This window comes from Gambusia affinis, linkage group LG05 (genome assembly GCF_019740435.1).
Source record: "Gambusia affinis linkage group LG05, SWU_Gaff_1.0, whole genome shotgun sequence".
NCBI classification, from domain to species: domain Eukaryota; kingdom Metazoa; phylum Chordata; class Actinopteri; order Cyprinodontiformes; family Poeciliidae; genus Gambusia; species Gambusia affinis.
Genome location: NC_057872.1, coordinates 24,804,747 through 24,828,530, shown reverse-complemented (window position 1 = coordinate 24,828,530; position 23,784 = coordinate 24,804,747). Strand labels below are relative to the sequence as shown.

Genomic DNA, 23,784 nt, shown 5'->3' with positions numbered 1-23,784 from the left:
TTTAGTTCTGGGTTTTAGAACGTTTTACTTCTGTGAATGTGTGCTTAGTCCCCTTACCAATAAGTCTTGCATTAAGCTACACAGATTCCACTAACAGGGCAAGGCCATGAGGTGTGCGTGTGAGTGTGTCTGTGCGTGTTCTAATATTGGCACCCGGTGGATTGGAGTTTCCTTTGATGCAATGAAGGCTGACAAGCGTGAAACAGGTCCAAGCAGGCACGTGGGCGCTGCCAATTAACCCTTTTCACTGTGTGAAACCAAACATAATTGCCTGTGTGTGCTGGGGGCCAATAGGCCATGGCCTGCCCAGCGTAGGCTGAAATGGGCATTAGCTGTGCTGCCAGGTGACCATTACACACAATTGAACTGCTGGGTGTCTCTCCAAATCACATAGTTACAGTTGCTATCTTCCACTAATTGGCGTGATATTACCAAATGGTGCGTAATTTTAATTTTCACACTTTTTCAGTTTATTTTGAACATATTTTTAGATAATGTAGATTTAGTAGGGCATCTCAAATACTGTTGTATTATAACTTAGCAATATTAATTATAAAACTGTGCACGCTTTTTCCCCTGGCAATATATGCTTTGCTGTATTTAGATTTTTTTTTCCCCCCTCTCCAGAAGAGAAAATAGCGAACAGACAGAAAAGAATGTATAAAGAATACTAAATCAAACTTAACTTAATGATAATCATGTTTTTGTTGGTATTATGCAGACATATTTTAACACATAAAACAAGAGCATCGTTTAAACTAGAGTTTTTCCAGTAGAACTGACTTTGAGCAAAATTCTCCATAAATAATCAAATATTTGTGTAGCCTTTTAATTGTCACATATTCCTAAATATAAATAGTAAGCTCATACTTGTGTATACTTGTATCAGAGTTGATGCTTGTTAATCACCATTAATTCCGTTCATAGATAGATAGATAGATAGATAGATAGATAGATAGATAGATAGATAGATAGATAGATAGATAGATAGATAGATAGATAGATAGATAGATAGATAGATAGATAGATAGATAGATAGATAGATAGATAGATAGATAGATAGATAGATAGATAGATAGATAGATAGATAGATCGATCGATCTGTATTGTATTGTATGGCCGTTAGTGGGCGTTGTTCTACAGTTTTGTTGCTGCAGTCTCACCGTCCGCCTGCCTGCCCGTCCAAGTAGAAATGCTGGCAAAACACCCCCTCCTCATCTTGTTGAAAAAAAAATGGCGGACAAGCGGTAAATCTACGTTTGAAATACATTTCTACCTTACAAAGCAAGGTAAACTTCCCCGGACCAACCGATGGGCGCCTTGCTTCAGGATCCGCTCAGGGTCGACTCCGGAGTACTGTTGGATGAACTCAGCGGTCCCGCTGGGCTCCGGTTTTGCTAATGCTAATATTTGCCATCGGGTCAAGGAGCTAGCATGCGAGGCTAGCTTCCAGTGCAGTGGGCATGTCTGGTTGCATGTGTTTAGCGTATCCTGTAGGATGTTGCGTGTCCACTAACTGCATGCATGTTGTTTTTCATTCATTGCTTGTTTTAATTTCAATATTACGCTACCTGCAATGCAGAGTACTTCGCATGTTTTTGCTGCTAAATGAAAATATTAGGAAAAAATAACCCAGGCGAAAACGAAGGAGGGGGTTTCCATGTGTTTGGCTTTGTGTTGGGGACGGATCTGGATTTATTTATGGGAATATAAACTGAGACAGTGTGTCCGTTTACAACAGCGTACAGTTCGTCAGATATAGAAGCCAGACGGGTAAATCAGCAGGACCCTTGTGTTAGCATCAGGGGGGACGAGTGTGTAACGCCAGTCTTCCTGTCGCTTCTCCAGCTTTGAAAACAAGGAGCGGGGTCGCTTTAATTCAGACGCCAACCCCCTTGGCGGAGGAAAAAGGCGCATTTCTATTGAAAGGGGAAGAGAGAGGCTGTCCAACGGTTATGAAGTTTTAAGGTAAGCTTGTTTATAAGACCTGCACAATTTAACGGAAACTGAATCCTTTGTCAAAGCATATTATCCAGGCTTAATTAATGATAATTAATGAAAGCATTCATACAGCGATTATGTTTTTACTGGAAACAATCAAAGATTTGCTAGATTGTTAACTGGTTTTGCTTTGTTTCTCTTATTTTGTTTTTAACTTATAGTAATGCTGCAGCTTCTGAATAGATTGCTGTTATTATATTTTGATGGGTATGTTTGTTATACTATTACCATAACTTTACAGTAGGATGGTGAGCTTCTTGATGAGCTTGTCCATATTTGTTTAACCTTGACCTGCTCAGATGATGACGGGCAGGGCGTTGACTGGATTCAAAACATGTTGCTGACTGATTTTAAGTTTTGTTAACCTTTCATCTTTGGCAATTGTAATTATATTCTTGTCTCCCTTACATACTTTAAGAACCTGTTAAATAATCAGAATTTTAAACCACTGTCGTTACAGTTAGGAGTAGAGATGCACCAATCTGGATTTGCTGGCCAATACCAACTTCTGGTTCTCTTTACTGTTTGATCAGCTGCTTCTGATTTTGATGCATTTCATTTTTAATGAGGATGATGTCTAATGAAAGAGCAACCTCCTCTGTAGTTTTGAATCTCTTTGGGGAAAAAAAAAATAGAATTATCCCCTTTTATATAACAAAACATGCCCAACTGTCTGTATTTTTATTAAACTCAGAAGTGTTTATTAGTCAGTATCATGCTGGGTTAAAGTAGCTAAGAGCATCCTGTCAGTAAAACAAAGGCACCATCAAGTTATTGAGCTTTAAGATAAAAAATTATATTCACACTGTAATGCTTATTTCCTGGTTTTTAATGGCATAACTGTCACCACTGTCTTAATCGTCTTTTAGAAACACAGATTTCCTAAATGTATAGTATTATTATGAATTTTTTGTTTATATGGGATTATTTTTTCTTTCCAGAGGAGAACACTGGTGTGTTAGCTGGTCTAAATTTTTGGAGCATGAGGAAACCTGTGCCACAAAAAGGTAGGAGTCTGGAAACCATACGCAGCAGTAAATCTTTCTTCTCATTCCTGATAGTTCACTTTTATGCTACTCTTTAAGCATAGAATTAGGATGTTAAAACCATCCCCAGATGATACGTTGAGCAGGGATATTTGACAGTTATTCCAAGACACAAATGAGGTACTAAAAAAGAGGTTGTTTTGCAACTCTTGCTTTGCAGCTCTAGAATGGAAAGATGCCCGAATTATCAAGCATGCTCGGAGTGGACGGCCCTCCCGGGTGCCCTCACAGTACCAAGGTACCAATAACCTGGACAAGTCACTGCTTTAAAAATGATGTTCTGTTATTTATGTAATTTTATAATTATAGCTGCAGTTTTTATATTGATCATAGAAACCCCAAGCCTGTTATGTTTTTGGTCTGACATGCAGTACATTTACCCTCATACTTGCAACCTTTTCTGCAGCAGGGCACTTCAGCTGGGAGAAATACTTGAAAGAAACCGGGGCCACTGCCGCTCCTTCTTCATGTTTCAAACAGGTGATCACAGCTTTTCAATTTTAGCTCAAATTTCTCTTTTTGCCACTGTAGAGTTGTGACGCTTTTTACCTGGCTCATCTGTCATCACCACACAGAGTCTGACTCCTCCACTTAACGAGTTCAAGGTGGGGATGAAGTTGGAGGCCCAGGACCCCAGGAACACCACGTCCACCTGCATCGCCACAGTGGTCGGTCTGACGGGCTCACGACTACGACTGCGCCTCGATGGGTCGGACAATAAGAACGACTTTTGGCGCCTTGTGGATTCCTCGGAGATCCAACCGATTGGCAGCTGTGAAAAAAGCGGCGGCATGCTCCAGCCGCCACTAGGTGAGAGGAAAATATGCACAGGCTTCTTACTTTGTCTTAGCAATGCTTTCTGTAGTTTGTCCTCTAGAGCAGTGGTCCCCAACCACCAATATGGTGGTATGAAGGTGATGTTTCTGAACTGAAAGGAGACGTGGAAAGATATCAGGAGGAGATGCAGCAGGAGGAAATCGCTCTTTCAAGAGAAAAGAAAGAGAATCTTAGCCACAAAATAAACTATTCTGCGCTGCAAGTACGAGTTGAAAAACTTCATTTTCAGATAAGTCAGGAGAGAAAAACTCGTGTGAAGAAATCAGAGGAGGACGCAGCATTTCTTGAAACCATGAGAGCTGAGAATGCTGTCCTCCAGGAAAAAACAAGAAAAGAGATTCTATTCCTGCAAGACAGTAAGAAACTTTTGGAGGAAGAATTATTTCAGATCAAACGTTCATAGAATGAACTCAAATGCAAAAAAGAAAGCGATGTTTCTGGTTTGAAACGAGATATGGAAAGATACCAGCAGGAGGTGAGACATGAGAAAGACGCCAACTTAGAAACAGCAAATGAGAATCTGCAGCTCATCAACAAGCTGAGAGCTGAAAAGGAGGAGCTCTCCCAAAAAACATCAAGAGATATCACAATCCTGCAAAAGAGGGAGAAGCAGATGCTCCATGAACTGGATCAGGTTCATGTTTCATATGAGGAGTTACAAAGTAGGTATGAAAGAGAAATGATGGATTTACAGCAGCAGGTTGAAACATACCAGCAGAAGATGCAGCAGGAGGAAGCTGCTCTTTCAAGAGAAAAGCAAGAGAAGATTATCCATCCAACATTCAGAGCTGCAACACCAAATCGAAAAACTTAATTTGCAAATAATCCAGGAGAAAAAAAGTTATGGAAAAATCAGAGGAGGACAAAGTGCTTCTTGAAAACACGAGAGTTGAGAACGACATCCTCCAAGACAAAACAAGAAAAGAGATTCAATTGCTGCAAGGCAAGGAAAGAAGTGCCCAGGCTGAGCTGGAGAAGGTCAACGGTTTGTACCTGGAGCTAAACTGTCTGTATGAAACCGAAGTCACAGCAATAAAACAACAGGCAGAAAAATACCAGGAGGAGATCAGCTGTGTGAAAAAATATCTGAAAAAAGCAAGACAGGATTTACTGCTGGCCGACACTCTGAGAGATGAGGAAGAAGATTTCCAACAATAACGTGTTGCAGTTTTCCAAGAGCAGGAGGGAGACTCAAAGAGCCAAGTCGACCTAATTAAAGTCTCAAGTCAAGAGGTTTCTTCAGAGGAGGAACTCCCTGGACAAACCTTACCAGGTTGTTCTACGGATCCGGAATCCACAGAAGAGACTGCGATCGCTGGAGAAACCGTCCTGGAGGATTTGGACTATCCAGACACTAAAACCATGAAGGACGGTAAAAAGGAAAAATCTAAAACTTCATTTTGGAAAAAAGTATGAAACATGCTGCGATTGAAGAAGCCAAAAAAGAAACAGAAGAGTAAAAACGATCAAGAACATGTCTAATGTTCTTGACTTTGATATTTAGAGAAGGAGACAGATGTGCAAGAGAGGAACCGAGGAATCGAACGCGTGAAGGTCGTAGCCTCTGTGAATGGGGCGCCATGCCACGCTCCGTCAAGACCAAATTTAAAAAGTTTTTCCCCATTCACAAACTATAAAATAGATCCCTTCCCAACCCAATTAGAAAAAAGGTGGGCAGCATGGTGGAGTTTGCATGTTCTCCCCGTGTTTGCGTGGCTTTTCCCCAGGTGCTCCGGTTTCCCCCCACATTCCCTAAAACATGTCGGTCAGGTCAGTTGGTCGCTGTAAATGGCCCCCAAAAGACTTTAAGAAACACCAAACAATAATGTGCAATTTTATTGTCAAACTTGTAAAATTTAGTGGCAGATGGCTCACAACATCTATCTATCTATCCTGAAAAAAGTAAATATTGTCTAGTGTTTCTTCTTTCTAGAGCAAATATCTTAGTACACTTGAAATATAAGACAAAACTAACAAGATAGAGAACCTTACTTTAAGTAACTAATTCCTTAATATTGATGAAAAAGTCTTAGTTCCACTGGCAGATTATTTAATGTACAACAAGATATTTTCCCATATTAAAAGTGAAATAATCTGCCAGTAAAATTACAACTTTTTATTGATGTTAAGGAATTATGTACTTAAAACAAGCTACTGTATCTTGCTGAAAAGGGTGTGGGTGTGTGTGTACTCATTATGTGTGTGGGGATGTTTGTATAAGCAACAGAATCAATTGGAAAGAAAAAAAGGCAGAAAAATTCCCCATGTTGCCAAGTATGAAATGAGGGAATTAAAGTTGAGGAATCGGTCAAACCAACGTCTCCTTGGCAGGAATCAGACAGTCAGCAGCAGAGTGAAGGGCTTTTAAAAGGTAAAACATTAAAAAAATCACGCTGCACCCCTGCTTTGCTGAGGCATGCGTGTGTTGTGTTTGTGAAACCACGAGGGTTCATGCTGTTCTGGACTTGGTCCACAAGAGGGCAGTGTTGGAAGCGGTATTTTTTTCCGCTGAATATCAAGCGTCAGGCTTTGTTTTTGTTTAGTTTTTTTATGGGGGGAAACGAGGCTGTATTGGATCAGTGGAGCGGAGCTGAACTGCAGGGTTGCTGCTCCACATTCAGTGACTCAGCACTTTAATGAGCAAAATTTACTTTCTCAAGCACAGATATTGAAAAGAGTTCACCTGAGTTTATCATATATGGCAGTGGTCCCCAACCACCGGTACCGGTCCGTGGACCAATTGGTACCGGGCCGTGCAAGAAAAAATTAAATATGTCCGTTCTATGTATTGAGTCTGGAGGAGCTTTTATTTTGAAAATCCTAATCCGGATGCTCTCAGTTGCGTCTTGCGCGCCAACATTCAGCAGAAAGAATCCTTATAAGGCGCGTGCACCCTTTAAAGTCAGAATTCTGAGATTAAAGTCAGAATTCTGAGATTAAAGTCAGAATTCTGAGATTAAAGTCAGAATTCTGAGATTAAAGTCAGAATTCTGAGATTAAGGTCAGAATTCTGGCGTTCTAACTTTAATCTCAGAATTCTGAGAATAAAGTCAAAATTCTTTTTTTTTCTTTTTTTTTGGTGGCCCTAATTCTCTTCCGTAGTAGCTGCATTATGTTTCTGCATGTCAATATTTCTATGTGGCATTTTAGAATGCCTCATTTATGTCTGTATTAATTCAGAAAAAAACATGATCTTTAGTGTGGTTTTTTTGTACTTTTGAAAGGTAGTTAAACATTTTTCCTTTTATCTATGAGAAGAAAAGATGAAGTCTGACAGTTTTGAGTCCAATTTTTTTTGTCAGGATATTTACCATTTCACAAACAGGAGAATAATTTACATATTTCTGGGCTGATTAAAGTTAAAACAATTGTTTCCTGTTGAGTTATTATTTCTGCCTCCCTGTTGTTTGTAATACAGATTTAATAATTCAGTCCTAAATCACATGACTATCTCTTTCAGGTTTCCGTCTCAATGCGTCTTCCTGGCCCATGTTTCTGCTGAAGACATTAAATGGGGCTGAAATGGCTCCGTCTCGCATTTTTCACAAGGTACCTGCACAAAGTAAAAAAAAACTTGTTCAGAAAAACATACTTGAGTATGTGTGGAGGGTAAAATAAACATGTTTAGTTATTATTTGGCTGCTCTTTTATTGATAGAAACGATCAACAAGTTTCTCTTATTGATAGAAAGTCATACTTTTGCAAGTCCTGCAGAAGTTTAGATTGGGGCAGCCCTGGAAAATAAACTGCTGACTGGAATGTGTTTACAGTGAATTTAGAGGAACCATATAGGTGGAAGATGCCATTAAGGAGAAGGCTTTATTTATTGCAACACACCAGTAAGGTCAGGGGTGTCAAACTCCAGTCCTCAGGGGCTGGTGTCCTGCAGTTTTTAGATGTACATTCCAGTGTTTTGTACATTCCAGGTACAAAACACTGGAATGAAATGGCTTAATTACCTCCTCCTTGTGTAGATAAGCTCTATAGAGCCTTGCTAATGACCTAACTATTCTATTCAGGTGTGGTACAGCAGAGGCACATCTAAAAGTTGCAGGACACTGGCCCTCGAGGACTGGAGTTAGGCTCTATATTCTATAAAAATGCACACAGTGTCTGCAGTTCTAATAATGTGAGTTACGCTAAAATTGCTAATACAAGATGTTAATGACTGTAAATATATCAACTATAATTTCCTCTATTTCAGATATCAGTAAAACCCTATTTATAGCGACTGCTCTCACACATCATCATGTTTCCTCTGCCTCAAATACAATAATTACAGAAAAAGGACTAAAATATTTTAAATATTTTTATACATTTGTAGAAAAATTCTCGTTGCTGCTTAAGCTCTTAAACAGAATTTGCTAAAATCGGCAGAAGAAGGTCAAATCTTTCACAAAAGAACGGAGCACAAGTTTCTGCAGCTCTATCACAGGAGATATATTCTTTGCACCCAATAATCAATATCTGACTCCCTTTGTTTCTCTATCTTCCCCAGCAGGAGCCTCCCGCTCCAGAGCAAAACTCTTTCCAGGTGGGAATGAAGCTGGAGGCAGTCGATCGGAAAAATCCACACTTTATCTGCCCGGCGACAGTCGGCGCATTGCGTGGAGTTGAGGTGCTGGTCACCTTTGACGGATGGCGTGGAGCCTTTGATTACTACTGTCGCTATGACTCGCGGGACATATTCCCAGTTGGCTGGTGTGCCCTCACTGGAGACAACCTTCAACCGCCTGGCACCAAAGGTTTGGACCCCAGCTGTTGCGTAGTTTGCATAATTTTGTTTTTTATTTGTACAACTAGTAGGAACATTAAGATAGATAATAGTCTTTTCACTAATATTGAAGCTATTGTGGACTGTTATGTCTTAAAGTGTTAGAGTTGGACCAGAATGTGGGATTTCTTTCCACCAAACTGCTTCCGGTGCTAAAGTAGTGCTGCTGCTTCTTGCTTAACTCCAATTTATTTCTACTGGTACCGATAAATTGGTGCTGTTTCACTCACTGAACCAAAGGGAGAAAAAAAACACTGTGGTCAGAAACCAGAAGAAGGCTCATAGAGTGGACACATACCTCCATCCGTCCTCTATTCTTGTTTAGCCCTGAAGGGCCACAGTTGAGTGGTGTCTTACTTCCAGTGGTGGAAAAGGAACAACCAATTACATAACTTAAAGCACCAAGCAATAAAGGACAAAAGGAGTTTAATAAAGTTGAACTTAGCACAGAAATACTTCATATTTCTGCTTTTTAAAAATTTTTTTATTGCCGTCACCTATCATATACTTTAAGTCGGCCAATGTGCAGCATGAAGCTGCGGTTTCAGTCACTCAACACAGTTTCTGACTCTGTTGTCTTGTGATATTCCAGGTCGGGTTATTAAGGACAATTTTAAATACTGTGTATAACTATCAAGGAACTGGTCGTAGCAGCAGCGATGATTTGGTTTTGATTTATTTTTGTTGCTGTTTTTAGTTTTACTTTTTACTCAAACGAGGAGGGATTTGACTCTGCAGAACCTCTGGAAAAACATTTAAGAATGTCTTTATTAGACAAAAGACTAATAAAAAAAGGCTTGCTTTTTTATATTATTTATTTAAATTTTCAGTAATATCAAAAATTAATTGGAAAAAGATCCGCATTGGTGAGAGTTTCATGACATGGCCAGTATGTTGGGAACTGTTCTAAACCAAAACACCTGGCTTTCCATTGAGCCTGAACGAGGAACAACTGAAGTGTTCCACTTGTTTACAAAAATAATTTTAATGTTGTTGTTAATATTCTCACTTTAAACTGGAAAAGAAATATGACTGAACAAAATGCATCTTTTTGGGGCGTGCTCCGGCGGCGTAGAGGGTAGCGCGCCCCACGCTTGGAGGCCCTCAGTCCTCGACGCGGCCGTCGTGGGTTCGATTCCCGGACCCGACAACATTTGCCGCATGTCTTTCCCCCTCTCCTTCCCCCCTTCCTGTCAGCCTACTGTTGTATAAGGGACACTAGAGCCCACAAAAAGACCCCCTGGTGGGGAAAAAAAAGAAGCATCTTTTGGATATCTGCTGATATCTTGTTATGTACTTCTTAATTTGTAAGATGTTAACATCATACTTTTTCATCCATGCATTTAAACATCTAAAAAGAGGGAAATGCAAAATAATTCCAGAGATCCGGCAGTCTTTTGGCCTGAGATAAGAATTGATAATCAGCAATAATCTTCAGAACCAAAAATCTAAAGTCAGTATTGGCCAGAAAAAGCATAATCATTGCATCTCTGAATATCTTTCTAGCAGTTCTCCTTTTTTGCTCATTAAACCTCTCCCACAAGCCAATCTGAGGCATGTGCATGGCCTCTATGGCAGCTAAAAACAGAACAGTGTTAATGGGGCTCCAAATCTGCCAAACCCATTCGCTCACCACGTCCTCCTACATCAACTTTGTTCCCCTTAAAAATGTGCTCTTGTCTAAAAATGTCTGTAACTATTAACAGGAAGCCCGAACACAGCAGTGAAAAGATTCAGATGTCCTGAATTCTCTTTGACTTGCTTTGTGTCGGTGAGCTTTCTAAAATATGTTTGTCATGCTTTAAGCCAGGAGTCTGCCTAACTGGAATTCTGCCTTTACAATTTTAGATGGTTTCGTCTCATTGCTGTTTATACTCTTTTGGGTCTGCTTTTCATCTAAAGGAGCATGTTTACATCACCTATGACATCTAACTTCAACAATTCTTTTTATTGTTTGATGAGAAGAAAATCTTGGTTTTTAAAGCTGTAACATTTCAGAAGTGGCAGCCATGTTATTTTTATTTTTTTCTTTTTATCTCAATACATGAGATTTAGTTAGTAATTGAAACAAGAGCAAAGCCGTTTATTGTGCGGGAACTTCATAGGAAGTAGTGAGATCAGGGTTGTCTGCCACAAGGTCAGCCCTTCTCATCTGTAGAGTCCCTCACATGTGAAGGAGGGAAAGAAAGAATGGAAATGTGGAGGCTGGGCTTTTTCTGTGGACTGCTAGTGTTTTATGAAGGTCTGGCGGCCACCCAGCTGGCAGACTGGACTGTGACGTGGTTGAAACGAGGCTGGGTGCCCCTCCACAGGCCCCTCTCCCTTTGACGCTCTGGCATCCAGAGTCTGATTAAACACCTTGGAAAGAGTTTCCTTCAGCAGAGTGGCAGGAAGCAGAGAGAAAAGACAGGCAAATGCCTTAAAAGATGAATTGTTTACATTGTTACTAGATGGAGGGAGGGGAGAAAAGAAAAGGGGTGGACCAGTAAGGAGCAGAAGGAGGAGTATTGCAGAGGAGGCGAGGGAAAAGAGGATCGGACATCAAGAGAGGGTGAATCTGAGGACATCAGCGCAGACAGCCTCAAACTTTGGGGTTTTGTGTTTGAGCTGTGGGGTGAGTTAATTTAATAAAATTACAACTGCAGTGGTGAGAAATTAAAATCCTCTTTATTGGAAGTAATGTGGCTGTAATATGATGCCGGCAGTGGTGTCATTGTAAACTCGATGAACTCAAAGGAGGGGGAAGACAGGAGCTCGGTTGTAATGCATTCATTCGACTGTATTTAAAACAACTGCAATTGATTGTAATCTCAAGCTCTATACACTTTTAAATATGTTACCAAGAGTTTGTCGAATCAATCTGGGATCAATCAGGTGATTTTCTCCCAGCCAGGCTGCTAGTCCCTCCTGAGACGTATCAGCAACCTGAAGACGACCGTTGCATTGATCGCCGCTGCTGCTGTGTGAAAGTGTTTATTAAGTACAACCCCACGGGCCAAGACCTGCGCTAATGAATGTGGATAGATACATTTTTGTTTGTGCAGTGTGTGTGTGCTATGACCTGCAGGTGCATTTAAAAGCAGAAATCTTCACTACACTTTAACTTCCTTTTTTGTCTGGTTGTTTTTTGCATGCACAGCACACATTCCTGAACTTTCCTGATGACAAAGTGCATCGCTTGCTTGGCTTCTTTTAAGCTTTTAATGTTGTTGGCTCTCTTTAATGTTTGACCGTGTGGTTGTTCTCTCAGAGGTTGATGTGAGTTTTACCATCGTCAGAGGAAGCGTGTGTTTTTACAGAGGAGTTTTGGAGGTAACAGCTGACAGAATTTTTTTGTCTATTAAGATTTAATCGTAGGATTTAAAAGGCAATTGTGCATTTCAGGTTTTACTTGTATCCATCTCTAACTTAAACCCAGCTACAAACCTTTTTTGTTCAACATATTCTCATTTTTAATTTCAGATTCCCAATGTTTAGCTGATGACTGGAAACAGTTGTAAGTCGTACTGCATGTCATTAGTGAGCAGCAAGTATAATCAGAAAACCTAACAAATCATGTTCCAAAATCTATATTTCAAACAATTGTTTGAACTGCAATAAATATTAGTCTTTTAATTAGCACCAGTATCAGGCTGTATGCCATGAATAATTTGGCTGATGCCTGCTTCTTATTGAACAATCAAGCATTTACATTGCCTGGATGTAAATTTATTAAGAAACTACAGTTAAGTTGTATTCATAGTTGTAGCCAGTAAAGCTGTTATTCATTAACTAGAATCTGTTTGGAAACGCAACAAAAAACAGAAAGACATGAGCACTGTTTTGTTGAGTATTTCTATGCTGCAAATCATATTGTTATCATGACATTTACCAACCTTATTGCACATCGTGTGTTTTGCTAACGTTTAGCCCTGCCAAATAATACAACATAATAATAGGTGTGCACCAATTGCTGTTTTCACCAATCGTTAAAAACTCTGACCTGCTGACTCTGATTTTGGCCTATGCTGATTTAAAATAAACAAATGACTGACAATGTTAACTGTTAAAAGGTCACTATACACCTTCAATGTTCCAATATTATTTTTATTGAAAAACTTGTAACAATACCTGTGAAGCAACACAAAGTTATTTTAACTGCACAAGGAATGCTCTCAAGTGTAAATAAAAGCAGGGTTGCCCAATGTCGGTCCTCGAGGGCCAGCATCCTGCATGGTTTTGTTCTCTCCCTGGTGGTACTAACAAGCTTTTCAGCATGTCAATGTTCTTAGGCCTTCTAATGAGCCATCATTTGATCCAGGTGCATTGAAACAGAGAGAGAACTCTCTCGGTCCGGATGCCGGCCCTCAAGGACCTTCTTTGGGCACCACTGGTTTAGAGCCAGTGGTGCCTGACTCTAAATTAACTACTCTAATTAATAGTTAATTTATTTAGACTAATAAATTAACTACTAAACTAAGGATCTGAAAATTAGCTAAATATAGTGAGAGGGTTGCTAAGTTGGCAACAGTGGGGTGATTACCGGTATTGTTAAAATGTGTGCTCTTGTGTTGCTTTTTTCTTTCCGCTCACCTTTCTACTTTCCCAATGTCAAGAAATCTACAGTGTGAAGTGTACTTTGTCATTCCTGAAGCAGCCCCAAGAAAGAGAAACTATCTGAGTTTTTGTTTGACCTCTGAGTAACACTGCTGAACAAGTTCAGGTGTTTTGAAAAACATTTTGTTTTGCAAAACCCCCCCAAAAAAATAGAGAAGTGGTACTTTTCATTCATGTAGAATGAACATGTGAAATTTCATGAAAAGTATGCTGACCGTTTTATTTTATTTTCTATGTTTTTTTTGTCTTTGTAAAAAAATAAGAAGGGTTAGATAAAGACTATGGTTTCTATTTTTACCAGTACAGCCCAGTCCAAAATACAGACAAGTGAGCAGAAAGCTAAGTGCAGATCAGAAGAAAATGTGTAAGATGCTATGAATTCCAACTACACACACACACTTAAAGGTACATCGGACTTTAGCTGGTTTGTTCCTACATTTTCATCCACAGATGTGCTGGAGAAATTCCTGTGGGAAATTCTAAGCTTATAACCAATATTACGTCCTCTTGGAATATCTCTGAAAAGTTTTAGGGACAAAGTACATGTCTGTAATGGCGCCTGGACTTCTGCTTAATTCAGAAAACACAAAGAGCTCTGTGTCATTTTGTTTTGTATGGTGGGGCTTTCATCTTCATCATATATAAGTTAAATTGATGAAATTTGGACTTTTCTATCACTGTGTTTTGCATTCATCCGTTGCAGGAGACAACCAGATTGAGACAGTCTCAGACATAGTGAGTGTACATATCAGTGATAGGAGTTTTATTCAAACTATACATTGTGTGCTTATCAATCTCTGCCGGTTCAGCTGTGCTGCCAAAGAGCCTTGGGACACCGACAGAAGGTAGTCTGGAAACCCCAGCAATGAATCCCACCCCGACGGTGGGCAGACCTCCAGGTCAGAGAGGTCGAAAGCCCGGCCGCAGGAAAACAAAAATCACGGGACCCTGGAGCCAAAAGCCTTCCACGTTGGTACCGCAGAACATCCAGCCAGGAAAGGATTTAGGGCCCATCAAGATCCCCAAAAAACGAGGTCCTAAGCCAGGCAGCAAGGTAGGCAAGAGTCGGGCAGTACATGGTTCTGCATCTATGTTGGAGCAGTGAACCATAAAGACATTGAGCTATTGTAGCATGTTGCTAGCCGCTCTTGGGAGCACATGGACATTTGTAAGGGTCGACTTCAACCCCTATTCCATCTTGATTGCATGTAGATCACAGAATGAAAGGTGATTGGGTTATTTTAAACATTTGGTAAGGGTTACATTTTTCCGTTAATGACTAAACGTTTAAGGCTTTCCTTCCAGTTTTGGACTGTGAAAATCAGACTACCCTCTGAAGTGAAGGCTTCTGGTCGGGTTTTAATGATCATTAAGATGAGTCGAGCATGTCCATATTTTGTCATCTTTCTGAAGCAACTCTGAAGTTGCAGTTTTTATTGTGCTACTTTTTTTATGTTAGTAAGTAAGTTGTTGCTCTGACCTTTCCACTGTATTTGCAGCTGGGATGGGGAAAGAGAGATGGCTGGTTTGAGGACTCTCTGACCGGTCCAGGACGGCCAATAGCTGGACCAGGGAGAACCAGAGGCAGACTGCTTGCTAGTTGGGCTCAGAGGATCGCTCTGCAGCAGTCCCAGGCCCAAGCCCAGGCAGAACCAGAACCAATCAAAATTCCAAAGAAACGAGGGCCCAAGCCTGGCAGCAAGGTATTTATCCAGAAACATTATCGTAAATAGATCACTAGGATCTAAGATTATAGATTTTTTAAGGGTAAATGGCTATAAAAAAAATAGGGTAGTCATTTTTTAAGAGTATTGTATAAAGCATATGATCATGTACTTAACAAAAAAGTATACGTTTACATATTTAAATGTTGGTTGCGTCAGGAATCTGTCACAGCTTTCACATTTATTATAACCACTTCCCCGCAAGTTGAATATTGCCATCACTTTATTAATCAAAGCAAAGGCTTCATTTAAATCGTTAGATTGTTTTGATTTATATCTTGTTGGGAACTAATACGTGAACATTTTCTATTGGAAAAGTTAGCAGTAGTTTATGGTCCAATATGACATAATTTTGCTAAAATATCATAAAAATTAAAATTACAAATTTCAATGTATTTTATTCAGATTTTACATGATGCACCAGCTTAAAATAGTGCATATTTGTGAATTGGGATGAAAATTACAAGTTTTTAAATTTACTTTGAGAAGTAAATCTCTTACTAGTGGGGTGGGTATTTGAATTGATTTTTTCATTAAATAATCCTCTGTAATTTTTAGCGTTGTAATTTTTGTATGTTCATACAGAGAAAACCACGAGTTCTACCTAATCCAGTCCCAACGTCTCCCACCAGCAGCACTCCAGAGCCGGACACCAGTACTGTGCCCCAAGACAATGCAACTATTCCCAACTCTGCACTTCAGGCTCCGACTGGTAAAAAAAAATTGCCATGGATCCAGATAAAATTTATTATTGTTAGCATTTAGTTTTGTTGTTTTTGAATATTAAGTGCATTTCAGATGAGGTCAGTGTGACATCTTTCTGCTTTTGTTTACATGCACACTATCAGTTACTTTGTGTTGCCCTAGCATAATTTAATGAACTAGTTGATAAGTTTTGCAATAAGTTGGTGGAGAAGAGCTGACATATAACACCCACATGTTTATATAACACACTAGTAAAATATTTAGGGTTGTGTTTTACTAGAGGTGTAACAGTACATCTAATCTACCAAAAATATCCACTGCATTCCTGTACAGGATATGCTGTTTTGTTCACACGTGTACCAAACAAATACAGTGTTGTTTTACACCTGAACACATGCAGGAAATGTTTATGTGTACAACTAAGTCGGCAATGTAGCACAACTCCAAAAAGAGACACTAAAACAAGGGTTGCACTGATATGAACATTTGGGGCAATATTGATATCTGACATTAATATATTGGTGTTGCAATCTATAGCTGATATTAAGGAATACCCAACCACACTGCTAATCACTGCTACATGACCAAACAAAATTTATACCACAGGACCAACTGTTTCTGATGCGTTAAAAATGTCTAATATCGGCCAACACTTATATTAGTGCTGCTTTATGTGCAGCACTAATATGAGTGCTGCACATAAAGCAGCACTCATATTCACTCCCTTTAGTTCTCTCCCAGAACTAAAGGGAGAGGATTCTGTCACTAAATTCTACTATTTGGGAACATTAAGATTTCTCATGCAGCTACAGTGGAGAGAAGAATGATTTTTCCTCCAGAAAACTTGCTAAGCCTGGTGGTCAGGTCGCCAAGGCGTTCCACCGGTGGTCCACCATGTTTTTGTATTAAAAGATGTTAAGTAGACAGGAAATCTACAATTATCACTGGGTAATTACAGGAAGACCTCTCCAGTGAAATGATATTTAAACCCACAACTAGTCTTAAAAACAACAAATCAAAAAACACAACTAAAATTAATATTAATTATTTGCACTTTTGTTTAATCCTAATTAAGTCAGCAGCTCCATCTGGCCCCCCAGGGCTTCAGGGGCCCATAAATGCTAATATTTTAACACAGACCACAGATACATAAATGAAACATTTGTTTATTGAGATGATCAATGCTGCTGAATTTGATTCAATAAATTAAAAGATTTAAAATTGTTTAATGTTTACATTTATATGTAAGATTTTAAGGAGCTGGCAAGTTTACTTTGTAAAAGTTCAAAGAACAATTTTCATAGTTAAATTGTTTTGTTACCATAGCAACAATCTGATGCTGCGAGTTTAATCTTTGGGTTTGAGCTCTGTTTGCCCACAAATACAAACTAGTAAACTGCAATTATAACTTATTGCTTTTTAGGTTGGCCAATTAAACTACTCTCCTTCTCCCAGATTCTACTAAATCTAACATAAGCTGTTAGAGATGCTGATGTTTTTAGCAGCAAGAGGGGCCCCTAAGTCAAATTCTGCTCAAGGCCTCAGACAGCCTTGGACTGGCCCTCCTTGAGTTAAAGTCGCTGCATTGCGCAGAGATGCGCAGCAAACAGGAGATTTAATTTAATGCTGCCAATGTGGCTTTAGTAGCTCTTCCATTTTGTGTCTGTTAAGCTTTTAACATGGGGACACAGAAAGTGTTTGGTTGGTCTAGTTTATGGGATGAGTTTCCCAGATCTCCGCACAGCCGCGCACTTTAAGTCTGTCTGACTAAGTGGACATGTGGGTGTTATATGATTTAATGCTTCTTTACCGGAAAAACAATCCTAAAATAATATAAAACCAGCATGATGCGTGGCTACGAGGGAAGTGCGAAAGCTCCTCACCAGGCTGAACTTGCATGAGGTTAGTGCTGGTTCATTAACCACTAACGCTCCAACCTACTGGGACCACATACATAAACTTTATCTGCGCAGACTGAGCCGGGCGCAGGGCAGGGTATCGAGATGGAAAAGCCGCACAAAATTCTTTGTCCACAAATATAAATCATTCTCACCACTTGCTCAATGCGCTCCTCTGAAAGCGCCACTACAAGTTAGTCCTGCGCTTCATGTAGAGCTGCGCAACCAGAGCTAACATGGTGGGGTTTAAACTACTACTTTGATCAAAAACTCTGATAAGAAACATAATTCCTCACAGGGGGTTGATGTAAATATTCATACAGGTCAGCCTTTGTCCAGTTTGAGTGAAAGGAGGTGCGCAGGATCCGCACTGAGGTAAACTTAAGACATCCAGCTGTTGCAGGGCACGAGGCAACGAGCAGAATTGCCAGCGTTGTGATTGGTCCAGCTTTAAATGCATAAACTATAAACCTATCTTCTATAAACATATCTTTTAGGAATAAATCTACTCTGCCAGTGAAATGCTCAAAGCAACAAAGACACTGGCAATCTGGTTTATATATGTATAGTGTTTTTTTTTTATTTATTGTTATTTTTCTAAAAGCATAAACAAAAGGGCTTAGCCTGGTGGTGGGCTAAGCCAGGCCTATAATATACTGGGGGAAACCCTGCACTGCATGTTACAAAGAAACTTGTTTTGATATAGATTATCGACAGTAAGACCTTTACACACTTGTAAAAAGTTTAGATTTATTGGTTAATAAAACCAGTTTTTTGTATTCTTTTTCTTTCCTGCAGTTTGTGTTTATCTAAATAAGTACGGTAAGGTGGGACCTCACCTGGACCAGCGGCGCATCCAGCAGCTGCCGGACCACTTTGGCCCGGGCCGAGCCTCCTCGGTGCTGCAGCAGTGCGTCCAGGCCTGCGTGGACTCTGCCCACAACCAGGCTACAGTCTTCTCCTGCCTCAAGTCGGGACAAGGGGGCGAGGTCATTTCAGGTGTGGACTGAACATTGATAAAGGAATTTATTTTTTCACCTCAGGCTTTGCTTTAAACTGACCTGTATTTCTAAACCAGTGTTGTACTTCCATCAAAGCAGATTGCAGTGCTTAAGCTGAGTACCTGTTTAAAAAAAATGGAGGGAGAATGAGGGAATGTTTGGCATATAAATATTAAATTGAGATGTCAAAAATAAATGAGTGATTTGCCACAACCACCTACCATATTGTTTGTTTTTCCAGCCTTCTTTGACCAGCAGCAGCACACTCTGACCCTCCCCACTGTCAGCAGTGTCACATACGTCCTCCGTTTCTTGGAAAAACTCTGTCACAACCTTCACTGTGATGCTCTGTTTGGCAGCCAGCCTGTGGCCAGAGGAAGTGTTCACTACGACAGCCACTCGTACTCTGCAGGTCAGATCCACTGTTCTCCCATCATGGCCGCTCATTTGCATCATACACCGCTTTAGGCTTTAATTTAGTGTCTAGACTTTAATAAGAAAAAAATGTCAAAACTGAAACCACAGGGCACATTTTTCAGATAAGGGCTTGAAAGTCTGTCAGTATGCGGACAGATAGGACAACAGCTTTTAGCTCTTAATAGAAAACAATTTTTTAAGCCTCGCTCTTAGTTTCTGAAGCAGGAGACCAAGTCTTCCAATAATTTTATGTCCTGGTGATTAATAGAAACCACTAAGAGAGTATGTTAGGAGCAGAATTTGTCAAATGATAATATCAAAACAGAGAGGAGGGAGACATTAATGCTTATTATTTTATGTGCAGTGAGATGCGCAACATTTTACGCTGCAAATGGCTGCAAGAATACTTTCAGAAATAACCAAGCATGTTTTTATAGCAGCTATAATGTTGTTAGAACATTATATTTGCTGTCTGAAACATATTCATCTGTGTTGAGCCACTAAACAATGATCAGAATCTCCGGGTTGACAAAATATAAGTTTGGTAATCTCATTCCATTAATAGACTGATTAAAAACAGTCATAATTTAAATGCTTTTTGCTTCATGTTGGTTTGTCGTGTGGAATATTGCCACATGCACATTACTTATGTTCATCTCATCACCAGGTGGGTTGCATCAGCTGCAATTTTCCCAATTTCATTTTAACGGCATCTCGGATTTTCTTTAGTCGGGAAGCTTCAATTGTCCTGACAGTAATGCATTGAAAATAATTATATTTTTTCCCATTTATGTTGTTTGTTTTAGTCTGCTCTAATTACTTATAACTCATATATTAAAGTTTGGTCACTGTATAAACATCTGCCCTAAATGATTAGCCACTAGATCACTGAGTGTCTTTAAGTGTTTTTCTCTGGCTTTGCCCAAGTTGTTCTTGCCTCCCTGCATTCTTCCCTAAATGAGGAGCCTGTTTTTTGTTTTTTTACCCGTGCTTTATGCCATCTGGTCAGCTCATTTATATTATTATAGCAACTTTTTTACAACTCTGAATCAGCTGTTGATCTGTGCTCCATATATGCTGATTTCAGAGAGGAGAGGTTTTGGAGACACCCTCACTGCGGGTCCAGGCAAAGGCACAAAGCGCTTCCAACAGGACTTCAACGGTCCTCTAACTCCCAAACTAGCTAAACTCCCCAGGCACTCCACTGACGGTACACAAGGCTTATTATTATAGTCGTTTAGTCTAGCAGGGGACTTTCTAATTGTTAATTTAGTGTGGCAGCCCATGTGAAACAGTGTTATCACTTATATATTAATAAGAGTGTGCATTTTTTGTGAAAGAAATTGGAGTTTTAATATTAAAATGTTGTATTACTTGGTTGTGTGTGATCAATTTTCAAGGCTGATATAAACGTTTTTAAAAATGAGGACATAATTATGTTGATGTCAATTCTTTCTGTTCTGTAGGCTTCATAAGATAAATAAATAAATCCCTACTTCTACAAAGGTTGTGCTTCCTAACATAGTAGAAACTTAAAGCATATTTAATTGAATAAATCAACTTGGTTATTGATTATTTTGTATTTTAAAATGTTAATTGAGAGCTTTCTGTACTCAAAACACAGAAAGAAATGAATTAAGACTCAGTAGTGGTCATATTTCCCTACAATCTCTTTTTTTACGTTTTGCTGCCTTTTTTTTTGTTAGAATTTGTACATTTACGATGCATGGAGCTTCTCCGAAAATTAGGTTTATTCACATTAAATGGCTCTAAATTGTCAGTTCAGCACATTTTATGTAAAGATTTTAATTAAAAAATGACTGCTTTGACTGGCCAGTAAATCTTTAAATGAGTGGTATTAAATTTTGGAGCAAAAGGTTAATCATTTAATCATCTTTCCATTTCCTTAGACTTGAATTAAGCTAATGGAATACTTGAAGAGATTTCTATAACGGGGTAATAACCCCTTATAAGGGCTTTTCCTTTTACTTAAGGCCATAACACACACTTAAACCCCTGAAAGTTGGAGCGGTATCACTGTGTTAAAATCTTTTGACTGTTGTTTATTTGCACAGGTGAGAATAATGTTTCAGCATTGGAGCACTTAAAAAAGATCCCACTTTCCCCAAACTCTCCGGGTCTGACGCCTGGCCTCAGATCTTCCTCCAAGCTGCTGCATCATAACAGCTCTGCAGGTGGAACGATCTGGAAATCATTCTGCCTGTCTAGTTTTCAGAGATTGTCTTATATCATACTTTTGTGCTAATGATCAGAAATCAAATCAATGTCCTGCATTTGTTTTTGTAATACTTCTGATATCTGTATGTATCTGTATGCACTTTAAACAATCTTATTGTAAAATCTAAAAATCATGTATTTTTCAGTACTCTAAGAAGAAGAATATGATTTTTTTATGTGCCAGAAGCCATAATCATCAAAGTAAAAATAAATAAGTGCTTCAGATATAACCCTTTGTAATAAATCTAAATGACACGAGTTTCACTTTTTTTAAATTAAGTAACTGAAATAAATATACTTTTCAATGATTTCCGAATTGACATTCTAATTGAATTATAATACATATAAAACCAGTTTTTTAATGAAAAAATTAATAATAATATTAATGTTGGATTTTTAAAAATACAAATTTCAGACCTAACCTTCCTTGTCTTAATTTTGTTTTGTTTTTTCAGGCAGTTTTCGGGGCAGCCCCAGACCCAGCGGTCAGGACCCTAATCTGTGGACTGTCGAGGAAGTCATGCAGTACATTCGAGATATTGACCCAGTTCTGGCTCCTCACGCTGATCTCTTCAGAAAACACGTATGCATTCTTTTTACTCTTTTATCAGAGAGATCAGATAGCCTTTTTTCATTGTAATTATTTTAATCCTTCCCATAGAAATGAGTATTAATCATGCATTTCTGTAGTGCTTAAAGTGGTTTGTGTGGTTTTCTCCCTTTGTTGCAGGAGATTGATGGTAAAGCCCTTCTGTTGCTGCGCAGCGACGTAATGATGAAATACATGGGTCTGAAGCTTGGGCCCACTCTCAAACTAACCTTCCACATCGACAAGCTTAAACGAGCTTAAAGAGACTGAAATCAGCCCCAGCCTCCAACAGGGCTTCCGTCTTACCCCGTCTTCCTTTTCTAGTGTCGGGATGCCATGCACTTCATAAAGGATATATACTGATGTAGCAATTTTCATCTGACCATCGTATGTCTGGTCTTCATGTTCTTCTTTTTCCTCATCTAATGGGGAATGTTTTTGTGTAGCACAATCCAGCTCAGGCAGCACGATTATGTACAGTCATTGGGTAAAAATATCCATTTCTGTCAATATAGTCGAAGAAAATCAAAGTCTAACCCTTGATTCAGTAGTTTATGGAACCACAGTTGGAATTATGTGGTTTTGCTTATATGCTATTTTTTAATTTTCAACCTATTTCATCGTGTTGCCGTGCATGATGGCCAAATGCCCACAGTTTGGACACATCTCTGCAACGTTGTTTTGTTTCAAATTTTGTGCTGCAATTTTCCTCTTTAGACATAAGTTTTCTTCTGCCAACCTTTCCAGATAATCTGTATTTATTCAGTTATTTTGTTCAGTTATATTTTAACTCTTATAATTAATGTGTGACTTAAGGTCTCAGTGTAAAAGGCTGGGTTTCAGATTGTTTGCAAAAAAGCATATAACCCTTATGGGATTGATGAACGGTTACATCAGTTTCTATGAAGTTATTGCAGTTTGTTTTGTTTGTTTTTTCAGCTTTAGATATTTTTATCTTCACTGGTTATGATTAAATCATAAAGTATATTTCACTTTTTCTGCTTTCCCTTTTAAAACCTTTGGAAGCAAGGAAGGTGTTCGCAATTTTGCAGTTGTCTGTATTGATAGTCAAGAAAACTCACTCAATGTTTAATCATTTCAGTTTAACTTGAAATCTCCTGTGGCTGTTTTCTTTTTAAAGTTAAGGGTTTTTCAGCCTGTTTCCACAATGTACATTTTCATATTTTGTACTTCTATAATGTATTTTTCAATATTAATTGTTGGGTTATTGGCAAAAACCCTTAAAACAAGAGTAGAAAACACTACATCATCCCAATAATTGGGAATTTTGCTATTAGTCTCAGTTTGAGGCACAACTTTTACATTTACAAGATTAATCTTGTTAGAGGGGAAAAAATCATTTTATGAAAGAATGATTAACTTTTATTCCAGATTTGCAGTTTTATTCTCTTTTCTACATGTTGTTTACAATGCTGTTATTTGTACTTTTCTAATTTTTATACTTCGTTAGTGCTCCTATTGGACGAGACGCGTCATACTTAGCATGTTAATAAATTTAGAATTCCATTTGTTTTCTGTTTGAGCTGCAATGTCAAGATGGTATGTAGTTGTCTGTTTATACTCTCTGTTAACTCTGTTAAGTTTGTCTCAAAAATGTTCAGCTATTTAAATTAAAGTATATGCTCGCATTGATTGGTGGTTTCATAAAGATTTCTTATTGCAAATATTACAAATAAAATAAATTTAGACAAGTTTTTTTTTTTTTCTTTAATCCAAGTTAACTAGTTTAATTTAGTGTAACAACATAGCCCACCGACAGAGGGCAGTACAGATCTGTTTTTTGTTTTCTATGGTAAGTCATGCTTTGTCACTGACATGCTCTGCCTTGGGTGGCCATCTCCATCTGGTAGTCTCAGCTTGATGTTCGGATATTTTTACACCATGTAACTGCTTCATGCGGTTGTCTCCATTATCAGGGTTTTGATTGTATTGTTCCT

At 38.9% G+C, this 23,784-nt stretch overlaps 1 protein-coding gene across 7 annotated transcripts; it reads left to right on the top strand.

Annotated features, from left to right (window-relative positions):
• Nucleotides 1–1,167: 1,167 nt before the first annotated feature.
• Nucleotides 1,168–23,479, top strand: LOC122831650 (polycomb protein SCMH1). Of its 7 annotated transcripts, none has more exons than XM_044118012.1 (17): nt 1,168–1,289; nt 1,849–1,968; nt 2,943–3,008; nt 3,208–3,285; nt 3,457–3,527; nt 3,623–3,857; nt 7,345–7,433; nt 8,386–8,629; nt 14,064–14,308; nt 14,754–14,957; nt 15,564–15,690; nt 18,380–18,580; nt 18,824–18,994; nt 20,087–20,209; nt 21,075–21,194; nt 21,693–21,820; nt 21,968–23,479. In XM_044118012.1, the coding sequence occupies exons 3-17, from the start codon at nt 2,984–2,986 to the stop codon at nt 22,085–22,087; spliced, it is 2,181 nt and encodes a 726-aa protein (XP_043973947.1). In that variant the 5' UTR covers nt 1,168–1,289; nt 1,849–1,968; nt 2,943–2,983; the 3' UTR covers nt 22,088–23,479. The 7 variants fall into 7 exon arrangements, with proteins under 7 accessions (XP_043973947.1, XP_043973946.1, XP_043973945.1 ...); XM_044118011.1 differs by having other exon boundaries at nt 8,383–8,629; XM_044118010.1 differs by having other exon boundaries at nt 3,454–3,527.
• Nucleotides 23,480–23,784: the final 305 nt, after the last annotated feature.

Excerpts from the sequence above, each read along its gene's own strand:
- LOC122831650 (XM_044118007.1), top strand. The coding sequence starts at position 2,984 with ATGAGGAAACCTGTGCCACAAAAAG. Across the intron at positions 3,009-3,207 it reads GAAACCTGTGCCACAAAAAG|CTCTAGAATGGAAAGATGCC; the intron begins GTAGGAGTCTGG and ends CTTGCTTTGCAG. Across the intron at positions 18,581-18,823 it reads AGGGGGCGAGGTCATTTCAG|CCTTCTTTGACCAGCAGCAG; the intron begins GTGTGGACTGAA and ends TTGTTTTTCCAG.